The sequence below is a fragment of the Leopardus geoffroyi genome, chromosome B2, assembly GCF_018350155.1.
Source record: "Leopardus geoffroyi isolate Oge1 chromosome B2, O.geoffroyi_Oge1_pat1.0, whole genome shotgun sequence".
NCBI lineage: Eukaryota > Metazoa > Chordata > Mammalia > Carnivora > Felidae > Leopardus > Leopardus geoffroyi.
Window position 1 is genome coordinate 22,411,726 of NC_059332.1, and position 14,451 is coordinate 22,426,176.

Sequence of the window (14,451 nt, forward strand, 5' to 3'; positions counted from 1 at the left end):
TGGTTATTCTGCTAAAGAACAAGGCCACTATTTATCACCCCTCAGACATCTGAGGCCCATGGAACCACCTGAACCCCAGGCATGAAACCATCTCACCATCTCATGGCAGCACTCGTGGTCTGGCAGGAGCATGTGGAAAAGGCAATGCACGATGAAGGTCAGGGAATGGGTGAGCCCAGGTTGAAGGTTAGGGAACAGGCTGTGGGCCAGCCCAGGATTTTCATTCTCTAGCAGGAACCAACTATGTGACTACACACACTTTGCTGACAGCTTCTTGACCCACTTAGCAGCCTCATCTGTAAAATAGGGATAATAATATATATTATTATCAGATGTCTATGGTTGTGAGGTTTAAATTACATAATTTGTAAGTGTCCCTGAAACCTCATGGTTAATCAATAAATGATGGCTACTTGTTTTCTCCTTAGTAGAGGTCAGATTTCATGTAAATTCAGAGCATTTTGTGAGAAAGCAGCAAAAAGTTGTTCTTCTTAACCTCAATTTGGAAAGTTAGGGTTCTATCATCAAGTTCCACATTACCTAATAAGAACCATTATATTTTTACTCAATTTTAAAGTTTATATGCCATGCTCACATAGATCCTATCTCACTAAAATGTTCTTATGAAATTGGCAGAACAAGTATAATTATTTTCATTTTATAGAAGCAGAAATGTAAGTTTCTAAAAGTACGCATTCCAGATCAGAACCCAAGGTTCTTGCAGCTGATCCAGTGTGTCTCTCAAATACCCTCAGATATCCTGGCAGTGGCCAATCTCTCTATCTGTCACAACCTTCCTCTCTCCATTCTCCATTCTGTTTTCTCCTTCTTCTTCTTCTTCTTTTTTTTTTTTTTTTTTTTTTTTTTTTTTTTTTTTTTTGCTTTATTCTCTTTAGCTTTCTTGGGATATGATTAATGTAAAAGATTGCACACATTTCACATATGCATCTTGATGAGTTCAGACATACCCATACACATGTGACACCCTTCCCACAATGAAGGAACTACACATGGCCATTCCCTCCCAAAATTTCCTTGTGTTCTTTTGTGAGTTTTGGTTGTTTGGCTATGAACACTTAACATGAGATCCTTTAGCTTGCTAATTCCTATGCATCTTCCAGCTTTCAACTTGGCTGTTACTTCCTAACCACGCCCACCCTGGCCCACCCCACTGCCCCAGGTGCTCCCATGGTATCTTGGATGTTCCCCCACAAGGTACTTATTGTACCATATTGCTGGGGTGCTCAGGTCTGGTTGTCCAAGACAATATTTCAGAACTTCTTTTAAAAATAATAGATGTAGGATCACCTGGGTGGCTCAGTCAGTTGAGATTCTGGCTCTTGATTTTGACTCAGGTCATGATCCCAGGGCTGTGGGAGCATGGAGCCTGCTTAGGATTCTCTCTCGCTCTCTCGCTCTCTCTCCCCTCCTCCTCCTCCTCCCCTTCCTCTGCTTGCTCTCTCTCTCCCTAAAATAAAATTTAAAAAATTAAATATAAAAAAATAATAGATTTAGGGTCCCACCCAAGACCTCCTATTTTTTTAAAAGTTCCCCAGGTGATTCTAATGCACAGAATCTCCTTTATTAGAAAGTAAATTCTACAAGGGCAGTCAGTAACCAAATGTATTTTGTCCATCTTTAAGACTATAGCACTACAGTATTTGGGCAGTACTACTTATATATTAATTTATGATATTATTATTATTATTATTATTATTATTATTTGTTGACTGATCCACTCCAGGCCCTATGATAAGTAATTTACAGACATCTTTTTAGTTAATTCTGGCAACCACCCTGAGGAAGGTGCTATTATCGCCCTATTTGAAAGAGTAGGAATCTGCAGCTCAGAAAGCATTTTGTGAACACATCAGGGACTGTTTTCAGCTGGAGCTCCTGACAGTGCACTATAGTTGGTATTTTCTACCCACTCCCATGCTAGTAAATGGGATCCCAAGAAAGTGGTTGTAAAGAATATAAAAAGAGATGCTGTGGGAATCAGCCTTCAGGCACAGCTTTAGACATTGTTTCTGAAAGGTAGAGCATAAGGCAGAATGTCAGAAGAGTTTGGGGGTCAGCCAGCATGGCCCCAAGATGCTGTTTCCAAACACCACAAATAACATGGTTTAGTTGCTGAACCACTAGAAAATTACCTGAATTTTTCCTCATGGCCTAATATCATTTTTCAATTAAAATGCTTTTGGCTGCAAGTAACAGAATTAAAATGACTTAAACAAGAGGAATTTAACTATAATTTTTTCTCAATCCTAAAGGAAGCAGTCCCAAGGTTGGCTCAGATATTTAACAGCACTGCTAAGCCCTCATGTGCTTCTTATCTTTCTACTTGGCCATCTTTGTATTGTTGGCGGTATTTCTCTTCACTGTCCCAGGGTGGCTACAGAAGCTCCAAGCATCATGTCACTTCTTGGGAAAACATGCAAAGCCAGAAGGAAAGGGCAAACTCTCTCCTTTATAATGGAGGAGAATCCTTCCCAGAAGCCACCCAGCAGACTTCCTCTTCTTCCTGGCAGTAGGTCACATAGCCACTGCTGGCTTAAAAGCAGTCTGGGAAAGCAAGTAACAGGCTTGGTGCTTTTGGCTCATTCTGAGGAGGTGGGATTCACCAGGAAGAAAAAGGGAAGAAAGAAATGGTTGATGCTTGAACAATCAATAGTCCAGATACTCTTAACTTATGACACCTGGTGGCTAATGGAAGCTAGACTGCCCTTGAGATTCATTTTAAAATGAGTCCAGCCCTGTGAATCCAATGTTGTTGAAGAAAGGAACATGTCAACTGTAGGGATCCCAGATGACTACATCCCTGAGAGAGATTTTGGTGACAAGGACATTGAATGATGGCTAATGCTCTCCTCTCCTGTTTTTAGGTCAACAGTGATCTCATTTACATTACAGTCAAGAAAGATGGCACTCATGTGGTTGAAAACGTTGATACCACCCACATTGGCAAATTAATTGTGACCAAAGAAGTTGGAGGAGATGGCATAAGGGATATTACTGATACCTACAAATTCCAAGAAGGTAACTTACTGCCACTGAATGAAGATTTCTTTGCCCAAGCTTGTTTGGTACTTCCCCACTGTCACTATGAAATGTGTCCTGCAAAATGAACTATAAACTCTCATGAGGTAAACACACCACATCCACAATTTTCCTTGTAGTTCTCTTTGTTTGTTTGCTCTGAGCAAAATTCCCTTTCACATGGCCTGTGAAAATGATTTGGTTTAAAGTCATGTCTATTTTCATACAATATATAGAATGTATTCTTGTGCACAAAAACATGAAAGAATCTTAACTTCCAATAATAGAAAACATTGTCTAACTAGTATCATTTTAGTTCAATTACAGAAATGTAAACAACCATTCACATTTGTTTAGTACTTTACAAACTATTTTCACATACATTGTCCCACTGAATTATCACAAAAGTCCCTTGAGACAGATAATACAATATTAAGAGGACAGTGTAATCTCACTAATTCAGGCCCATTAGGTTTCAGTTATAAAATAATGTTAATGTTAATAATAGTTATTGTGTAGATGGTTTCAAATGGAGCCGTTGAGTTCAAGTCCATTTCAATCAGTACCAGGTGCCTACTCTATGTCTGGAATTGGGTTTGGTGGCAGGGATCCCCATGGTGAGCAGGACCCAGTTTCCATTCCTGGAAAAGTGATAGGATCATCATGCAGAAGGAACTTGGGGAACAAAGAAGGAGGACACTCTGTCCAACCAGGAGATCCAGAAAAAGCAGACTAGGATAAGAAAAGTCACAGACCACAATTAAATAAATATAAACAAGGGCTTCCAGGCAGTGGGAACATCAATGACTAAAGGCAGGGAGGTGTGAAGTAGGGTCCTGAAGACATTACTAAGCCATCAGTTCAGAATGCCTAGTGACTGAAGACAAAGCCACCCAAGGTCAGGAGTAGAAAGGAGGTAGAGGAGCTTGGGTGCCTTGATGGAGAATGTGGAGTATATTTTACAAATGATTCACCAGCAGAGGTTCTTAGGAGTGGCATTTATTTTACTGAATGGATAGAAATGACAAGTAATTAGCATATACCTAAATATTCATCAGTATTCCTGAAGTGCTAAGAAGTGCAGAATTTGTTTTAAATATTTTAGACAGTCTCTCTGCTCTTATTTAAAAAAGCAATTTGCACTATAAAGAGAAAGCTTGCTGAATTGAGAACTCTCATGCATTGTATTAGAAATTCAGGATTTTTGTCATCTGAACTAGTGAGATTTTGCTGCATTTCTGAAATGGTTCATTCTTCTCTTCTATTGGTTATCATCCATTGCACAACATAGATACAAAGTTGGGTTTTTTTTTTTTTTTCTTTTTGGCTTTTTCCTGAAATGAGAGTTTTTTTCAACCATAAGTACAATGAAACCAAACAAACAAGTAATGCCCTCTTGTAATAGAGTTACAGGCAAAGAGGCCGGGAAAGGAAAACTAAAAGTCCATAGAAAAAGAGAAAGAAACTAGCTGCAATATACACACATTTATTCGCTCATTCATTCAACAACTTGCTATTAACCACCCACCATATTCCCAGCACTATGTAGGAACAAGATGCACAGTCTAGCTGGAGAGATTAGCGGAAGCAAGCCCTCACTGAGTTATGCAGCAGGTGTCTGGAACAGGGGCAGACAGAGAGGGGACTTCCAAGCCAGACTCAGGATCCTGGAGGACATTAGTGATGGGCTCACTGAGACATAAGGATAAACAGGAATCGGCCAGCTGAAGCATGAGGAAAGAGTTCTCCAGGAAAAGGCAGCCCAGTAGGGACTGTAGATAAACTCCTGGTGTGGAAGAAGTCCTGAGCAGACAGTGTTGAGAGCAAGAGGCAACCCTGCAGGGAGCCATCCAGACAACCAGCTGTCTTGTGTAAACCACACAGCAGAGCACCATTTTCATTAGCTGTCATCTATGGAGGTGGCAGTGAAAGCCAAATCAGGGTCAGATGTCAAAAAAGAAAGGACCCCCTCCCCCCCAGAAAAAGAAAAAACCTCCACAGCAGAGTCAGGGGCTTGACCAGGGGTGGACACAAGATTAAAAGAAATAAAATGTCCCAACTCTGAATGAGAAAGACCTCTGAGGGTCAGGCTTCCAGAATTTGGCAAGAAGGCAAGGCTCAGGGAGGTGGGCGGTGTGGGGGTCTGGTCCAAGCAGAAGAACCCCTAGATCTTCACAGAGAGCTGTAAGAGACTCCCCATCCTGCTTCTGGGCTGGAGTTTGATCCCAGGAGGTTAATTAGCCTCTTACTCAAGAATGGCAGATGCATTTTAAATTCTGACTTTAGGAATGACCAAGTTGGATGCTATTTACAGAAGGATGCAGAGACTGTGCCGGGATCTGGCGGGAAAGACTGAGTGATTATAGACATCGCCACGGGCCCCTAGGAAAGGCTGCTGGCATCCATGGTCATGCATTTGTCACTCTGATTCTCATTATTGAATCTCTCATATAATTTCTCTCTCCATAAATGCTGAATGTGGCCACTAAAATGTGGAGATGAATAAAAACAGATAGAAATTATTACCAGATTTAGGAATTAACTATTTTAATTAACTAAATTGTGGAAAGATCGTTTTTCACTTGGATGAACTAAAGCTTAATATTAATTTTATACCTCTTTTCAAATATATAAGATTAGGAAACTATAAAATTTTGAAAACCAGAATTCTTAAAACTTGTGTGGCAATCTATCTTCTTTTATGATGGTGTCTGGATCCCATTTCCTTTTTCTTCCATCAATTATTCCCTCTGTCATTCGTATTTTTGTCTCTCCTTCCCTGTTAGCTCCTTCCCATTTGCATTTAAGCAGGATCAAGTGTCACCTGCGTTTAAAAAAAAGTTACGAAATTCTTTTTCAGCAATATATCCCCCACTGAACATACCCTGTTCTTTCTTCCTCTTGGCCTCCATGGCCAGACATCTTGGAAGAGCTGCCCGCCCTTGGCGCCCTATCAGGGGCCTTTTCTTTTCATTTCTTGCCTAGCATGCCTCAGTTCTGCTACTGGCAGCAGAACCTTGAAGTTCCTCTTCCCAAGTCTGCCAAGACCCCCTGATCACGAAGTGAAACAAATGTTTGCAGATCCCTGCTTGCCTCAGCTTCCTGTGCCTTTTGACACCACTGCTCAGCCCTGGATCTTGAAATTCTCTCTTCCCTTTCTTTGTTCCACTCTGGTTCCATCCCAGCTTACCTGACTCTTTCTTCTATCCCCTTCTGCAACTCTAAACTCCTCTTTTTTCCCCTATCTCTGAAGGTTACTTAGTCTAGGCTCAACCCTTGGGCTTCATTCCTAACCACTTTACATTCTTTCTCCAAGGCTGATGTTAACATTTGCATATCTACCAATCGCCCCCAGCCCAGTCTGTGTCCTTGGCCCAGCTTCTCTGTTCAACTCCACATTCACTTAAGTCTCCCTTAGAAACCTGAAACAGACCCTTCCCGTATGCCACCTTCTCTCACTCCTCCGTTGCCCAGATGTTTCCCCCACTCCCGACCCCAGTGAAGAGAACACAGTCCCCCCCACCCAAGATTTAGCAATGTAGTCAAGCAGCAAACCTTCTAAACGTCCCCTTTGAAATAGTTCAAATTCACCTCCTGTCCTATCTCTATACCATGGCCACGCTCTGAGAATTTAAAGGCATCAGGTGTGGAAAGCCCTTAGCATAGTGCCTGATTCAGAATAAATGTCCAGTAAGAGTCAGTTTCTGCTCCTGCCAGTAGTTCTATCATTATCACAATACTACTACTCTTAGCTCGGGCTTTGAGTATTTTTCTCCCAGCTACCTGCGGGAGCTTCCCAATTCCACCTTCCCCCCACATCCTCTTTCCTTCTGTCTAATGCATACATTGCTGCCAAAGTGACATATCTAAAATATAAATTTGAGTCTGCTGCTTAAAAGCCCTTCCTCTCCTCTGTTACCTGAAGGGCATTCCAATCAGAGCTCGCCAAGCCTCTGCTAGTTGCCTTTAGGGCACCCTCACTGCACCTCCCGACCACATCCACAGGCATCCCAAGCAGCAGCCAGGAGAGCTGCTGACAGTCATCCACAGAGCCAGGCTGCCACTGTCTTCATGCCCTTGCTCTTACTGTGGAAAGAAAAACCCTTCTGAGAAGACTTCCCGGCCCCCAGGAGGTGTTGAGTCTCTCCCCCATGTTACTGCCCCACACGCAAATGTCTGCCCCAGAGTCTGTGATGGACACATGTACAGTGATCTCTCTGCACTAGTGTCCAAGACCTGTGAGGGAAGGGCCGTGCTTCTCTTCGGAGCCTAGTACAGTGCCTGGACGTTATAGTGGCTCAACCCGCACCAAATCATCAAATAAATGGTAAGGCAGGTGACACTTTCACAGGTGAACTTACATGCACATCACATGTCCCAAACTGGACTATTTAGTATCTATCATAAAGATGAAAGTTTTGTCTCTGGATAAAAGCAATGTGCCTCTCCGATGTTCTTCTCCATCCTTCAGAGCCTCTGTTCCAGGCTGGATCGTAGGTCCTGGGGACATGTAGATGGGTTCTAGTGGGGAAAATAATGTCATGCAGAGTCAAGTACTGGGAAAAGGACAGAAAACCAGGCAATGTGTCAGTGAGAGCTGAGAGAGCTGGGTTTGGGGACACGTTACACAGGGTAATGGAGGGGGGTGCTCTCTGATAAGGGGACATCTGAGCTAACACCTGAACAATGAGAAGAAACTTCCACAGACATAAAAGGGGGCTTTCATTATATCTGAGCTAATGGAAAGCTGCTTTTGACCTTGCTCCTGGAGGCCACAGAGGAATCTCAAAAAATGTAATCTGGCTTTAGATCATTCTCCCACGGCACTGAATTCATGGCCCTGAATTATGGAAGATGTCAGATCATAAAGCACAACCGCAGAGAGACGGGGATTCTGCAGTGCTCTGGGGAGACCCTGACGTCCCTGCCTCCTACGTGGGCCTGGCTTCCTGCTCACAGGGCCGGCTGATCCTCAGAGGGGGGTCAGAGGCACCTCTGTCCATGACCCTATAGAAAGTCTCTCGTGGCTCACCACAAGCCTTCCGCAGCCCCTTCTCCTCATTGGGACCAGCTCGGCCTCTCTCCCCACCAAGGTGGCACTCTCTGACCAGGCCCCCGCTGCTGGGGTTCCCCTCCTGCATTTTGCCTAAATGCATATCTGGTGGCCATCCAAAGCAGTAATCAGTAATGCTCTCTCGAGGAGCTGTTTGCCAGGTGCTCTCTGCTAAAACATTTCCCTGAACTTTCCTTTTCATGGCCCCTCATTCCCCTTATTATTATCTCCCTCTTATTGATCTGTAAGCATGTGTGCTAGCCAATGCTTGTCCTAGACCAGTTGTTCCTGGCACATTCTTGCAATCTTGACAATGAGAGAAATTGTTAACACACACACACACACACACACACACACACACACACCACTCAAGCTTGTTTGCAACACCTATTGTCATTTTCTGTCTTTGCAAAGTACTGGTAGCTGCTGATTCTCATGCGCATACTCCCTCTAACCTCCGAACAATCCTCTGATGAAGGCATCCTTTTTTTTGTTTTTTACAAATAAGGACATGGATAGTAACAATAGTGCATGCCTTGTAGAGTTGTCTGAGGAGTAAATGAGACAGTGCCGAGCACACACTTAAACACAATACCTGTCACATCGTTATCAGTGGTAGATATTGTTATTGGCTTCTTCATCTGCATTGCATCTCATTACTAAGGTAGAAGACATTATTTTAAAGTTAACAAATTTAGAGGCACCTGGATGGCCCAGTTTGTTAAACCTTTGACTTCAGCTCAGGTCATGATCTCACCATCCAGGAGTTTGAGCCCTGCATCGGGCTCTGTGCTGACAGCTCAGAGCCTGGAGCCTGCTTTGGATTCTGTGTCTCCCTGTCTCTCTGTCCCTCCCCAACTCGCACTCTGTTTCTCAAAAATGAATATATGTTAAAATATAATTTTAAAAAATTAATGAATTTAAAAGTTTGCATTTTTATTTCAAAGTGATTTTTTTTTTTTTTTTTTTGCTAAACATTTCCATGACTAGTTTTCACAAGTCAAAGAATTTGCCTCTGTGTCTTCCACGATGCACAAAGATACACCCAAAGGTAGTCAGGTGGTAAAGAGAATAATGACTATCTTTCCATACCTCCTCAAGCCCTGTCCCCTCAAGCCAAGCATTTTGTCCAGGGCTCTGTAAGGAAATATCAGCCCAGCTGAGCCAAGAGGAGCAAACCCTGAGGCTTGACTTGTACCTGTATGTTTTGCTTCCACACCTGCACAAAGTTATTGTTTGATTCTTCCAGAACTTACCCCTTTTCCTCCCTGCCCCACCCCCACCTTCATCTCCTCCCCTGCCACCTTGGAAATCCCAACAGAAGACATTTACCTAAAAACAGCACACACATCTCAAACTGCATTAGAAAATATGGTGCACCACCAGATGCCAATAGGTGTCCCTCAAAACAAATGTGTTCAGTGTCAGATGAATTTGGGAAGTCTTGGTTAAATAAGTCTCCTCACCTTAGGGCTCAATCTCAGAACCTCTGACAGGCTCTAACGAACACAGTGAACATCCGGAGGCACTAGAGAACCCAGTGCTCCCCACGGGAAATTGGTCTTAGAGCCCTTTGGCAGGGAAGGCTTGTTAACAATTGGTCATGTCTGAGTGGATGGGGCCGTGCACTGCTTGGGAAAAGTGATCTCTGTACCCTTTCGGGGCCACATGGCAACAGGGGAAGGAGTAGAGGGCAGAATGGCAGCTGCCCAGGGGTCAGCTCAGCAGGAGCAAAGGGGAGAGACCCAAGTGGAAAGAGAGATGAGGAATACAGGTCTTACCAGAAAGATCCATGAATAGGAGAAAACTCGTATAGCACCAGCTGGAGTGGTTAGATGTAGCTATTGCCAAGATCTTTACTTAGAGATCCCCAAATTCTAGCTAGGATTTGGGGAGAGAAGCAAATTGATGCCACTATTTGAGAAGAGGTAGATTGTGCCACTCTACCTGCTGAACCCCGTAGTAGCAGCACTGGGGAAACAGCCCTTAGAGCAAGTCTGTTAGCATCCCCCTTGCAGGTAAGCCCTGGTCATGCCACCTAACTCAGCAGCCTGGGCAGACCAGAACTCTGACTTTGCAGAATTGGTAACATAGGAATCATGGTGACACACCTGACTTGAAGGGCAGTTGTGTGGCTTATGGAGTCTACCCAGCAAGGACAACACTGTGTGTTTATTAATTTCTCTTTGATGGATTGCATTTATTTTTTTCCTATCATTATCTCTGCCTCTTTCCTAGGCCAAGAAGAAGAGAGGCTGGCTCTAGAAACTGCACTGATGTATGGGGCTAAAAAGTCCCTCAACACAGATGGCATTGTCAAACCAAGGTCTGACGTGGACATGGATTTTGAAGTGGAGAAAGCCGTGCTGGGAAGAGACTTCAAGCTCACCATCACCTTCCAGAACAACAGCCCCAACCGTTACACCCTCTCAGCCTATCTCTCAGGCAACATTGTCTTCTACACGGGAGTCTCCAAGACAGAATTCAAGAAGGAGACATTTGAAGTGACGCTGGAGCCCATGTCCTGTAAGCTAATGAGGGGGCTCTTCTCCTTGGGAATTGTTCTCTGCCTCCCTGTCTTGGTGGTATCACTCATTAATAACTTCCAAAGTTAAAATCCTGTCCCAGAGCTCAGGAGCATGAACCACATGGGAGAATCCCTTTCTCCCAGGGGGGCCTCAAGTGTCACCTTCACCTCTCATGCATAGAAGTGAATACTGAGGGGTGCCTGATTGGCTCAGTCAGTTAAGCCTCCAACTTTTGATTTCAGCTCAGGTCATGATCTCACAGTTTGTGAGTTCAAGCCCCACATCAGGCTTTGGGCTGGCAACAAGGAGCCTGCTTAGGGTTCTTTATCTCTCTCTCTCACTCACTCTCTCTCTGTCACTCTCACTCTCTGTCAATAAATATTTTAAAATTTAAAAAAAAAGAAGAGAACACCAAAATTGTCAAAGCCTAGAGCCCCATGAGTCGTGAGAATTAAATGTAATTTCTTGCTACTTGAAGTGTGGGTCGAGGACCTGAAACATCAGCATCCCCTGGGAGGTGGTTGGAAATGCAGACCCTTAGGCCCCACCCCACATCTGTCAAACCAGGATCTACATTTTAACAAGATCCCAAAGGGATTTTAGTGCCCAGGAAAGTTTGTGATGCACAGGTGTCAGACAGCAGGCCACCCACTGGTAACTCTCCCTGAGTCAGGTAAAGTTTTGCAGGCTACCCCAGTAGGAATGATGTGTTTTGCTTTACCATTTAGGAGGCAGGAGATCTAAGCTCTGCGGACAGGCCATTTCTGAAAACTCATCTGCTGATGTATAGGGACAGCGATGAGCCCACCCTTGAGAGAGGACGCTAGAGACCCAGGATGTGCTGTCCAGGAGCCTTTGAAGGGTTTTGTTCTCTCTGCTGCCTCTTCTGGGATCTCTTTCTCATCCTTGATCCTAGCCAGCCTCCCTCAAATGCATGGCCTTCCAAAGCGTCTCCTTCACTGTAAAAGTTCAGAATATTTTAAGCAGGATTGGGCTGGACAGGCTCCAGCTTGCATTGGAGGTTGCAATTTCAACCAGTCTTGAATAGTACCCATTTCTTGGGGTACAAGTATTTAGGGGGCACAAAAATTGGTCACATGACTGGTAGAATCAGTTAACCAGGAAAACCTGGTCTCTAGGCCAAGCATGTCGAATTAGAGCAGGCTAGAAAGGACCTGAACGCTTCAAGGCACTAGATTTCTGTTGACCTGACATATGGCCCAGAAAAAGAAAAAAAAAAATTAAAGGTGAACAAATAATAAGTTTTTACAACATGGAGGCAAGCAAGACTAATACGCACCCCCAACCCCAGACAACCAACTCATACATCCAACTGTTTTCAAGCTTTCTAGATTCACCAGTTGTCCCAAGCCGCTGTGAATATACCCTTCTGAGGCTTTAGAAAGATAGCCCCAGGAAAGTGGGGAACTGTTCTGAAAAATCCTAATTCCAAGACTGAGCTATTCCATAGCTGTAATAATGTGGCTAACAATTAGGAAATCACCATAGTATTTGGGGGCGGTGGGGGGTAAAACTGGGAGATCTAGCACTTTTCCTATATCCCTCGAGGTAGGGAAGGTAATTATTAATGAAAAGAGTAGTCAGTGTAAAGGACTCAAGAGAACAGGCATCCCAATTGGTTAGAACAGGCAGACACAGTGGAGTTTACAGAAACTGGATCTTGAAATTAGGTAAATAGAGATTTAGGTAAATCGAGACTACCTCACCTACCAGCTGTGTGTCCTGAGGCAAGTTACTTAAGTGATCTGATCAGAGCTCTTCTGTTCCTGGGAACAATACCACCCACATCACAGGGTTGTAGATTCATTCCCCAAACCTTTATTTCATGCTGAACGTCTAGATACTGTTTTGGAGGCACAGCAGTGAGCACAACAGAAGTGCCTACCCTCATGGAATTTGTGGTCTTAAGGGAGTGAACAATAAACAAACAAGTACTATATAGTATGATTATGCATATAATAGGAAAATATAAAACAGGGTTAAGCAGGGTGAGGGATGAAGGGGATGCTGTGTGGGTAGGGTGACCAGGGAAAACCTCTCTAACCAGGTAACATTTAACAGAAACCTGACAGAAGGAAAGGAGCAAGCTTTGCAGCCAGAAAAAAACTGTGAATGCAAAGGCCCTGAGGCCAGAGCATGTCTGATGTGTTCAAGGAGTAGGCAGGAAGCTGGAGTTGGGAGCAAAGGTGGCCAGAGAAGAGTGGTGGGTGTAGATTATGTAAAGAACTGTGAGCCCTTGTGAGGACTTTAGCTTTGATTCCAAGTGAGTGCAGGAGCCCATAGAGGGTTTTGAGCAGAAATGAGGCATGATCTCACTCAGGTTTAACTATGCACCATCCTTTTCCCACTTCACGGGAGACCCAGAGCTCCATCTTCTTCCCCTTTTCTCCCTAATCCTATGAGATAAGAAGCTTATATGATTTCGTAGGCTAGAATGGCATGATCCATTAACCCTCTCAGTCATTGATCTAGGGACAGCTGGCCAGGTGGCATTGGCTGTAGGCAATAGGTTGCATACTGCAATTTAAAATAAATTGCAATAAAATAAAATAAAATAAAACAAAATAAAATAGTATAAAATAAAATAAAATAAAATAAATTGCAGTATATTGCAAAATGGCACTTGACTCTAGACCTTGATCAAGCAAGTCAGAGTACAGTCCTAGGAGGCTGTGTTACAAAAAAAGTTTTCCAAGTAGAATGGGAGGCATACTTTCCAGATTGATGATTAAAGAGAATGTGTGGGCTAGAATCAGCTTGGAAGATTTGAATAACTTAAACCTTCCAGTACCTTCAAAGGTGCTATCATTTCCACTTGGCTATATTTAGTTTTCTTTGCTTTTTGGAAAAAGAGATGAGGCAGCTCCTGTCTGTGTCTCCCTTGGCTTTCCCCAGACACAGTAAATGATATTGGCAGGATCCCAGCTCCACCACTCATAGAATGAAAACCTATTCTTCTTTCTCTTGCCACGTTTAATAAACTTTATCTAGAACAATTTCTTGTGCAGTGGCAAAACACAGCACTTATATAACATACTATTTCAGGAGCACTGTTCTCTGGGGCTTGGAAGCACAGCCCAGTTTCCTTAGTGCTATGATTTAGAGAATGTTCCAGCCCCAGAGAATAATGCCCTGGTGCCAACATTATAAAGGTAGCCAAAGCCACCGTTAAGATTGGTAGAAAGAAGTCAGGCACATCTCGCCTGCCTAAAGGAACCCAGTGGTCAAACACAGCCCTCCAGTAATAATTAGAAGGAGTCCAATTTTTTTTTATTATTACTGGAGGCAGCTAGAGACAAAATGCATGTTCTTCAAGGCATACCATTTTCCCACTGCATGCATCCAGATCTGGGGGAGTGAAAAAGAGGCCCTTTGTGTTCATCTGAGGTTGTAGCCAGTCAAGGGATGGAGTCTTATGTGTCTGGACAATTAATTACCAGGGGAGCCATAGAGGAAGTAGGGTCCAGGCTCAGACCCAAAGAAGGCAATATGAATGGGTCATTCAAAAAAGCAGAATTCAAGGGCCAAGGTCAAGCCAAGGTCATAGATTCTAAAGGCTGATTCTAAATGGAATAGGACTGGCCCAGAAAACCTAGCCACATTGTTTAGTACTTGTCTGAGATGGACCAATACATTCTAATAACTCGGCATAGCCTAGGGGAGGGTTTCTCAGCCCGGACACCACTACCATTTCAGGCTGTTGTGGGGGCTCTTGTGTGCATTATAGGATATTTTGCAGAATCCTTGGCCTCTACCCACTAGATGTTGGTAGCAATCCCCAGTTGTGACAACCAAAAATGTCTCCAGACA

At 43.6% G+C, this 14,451-nt stretch overlaps 1 protein-coding gene across 1 annotated transcript in view; it reads left to right on the plus strand.

Moving 5' to 3' along the window:
• The window catches only part of F13A1 (coagulation factor XIII A chain), a 164,415-nt gene that overhangs the window by 124,414 nt on the left and 25,550 nt on the right, over window positions 1–14,451 (plus strand). Inside the window, exons 11-12 of the mRNA XM_045497495.1 lie at window positions 2,886–3,039; window positions 10,331–10,618. Of these exons, the coding sequence (XP_045353451.1) occupies window positions 2,886–3,039; window positions 10,331–10,618 (442 nt within the window). The remainder of the gene's footprint in view (window positions 1–2,885; window positions 3,040–10,330; window positions 10,619–14,451) is intronic.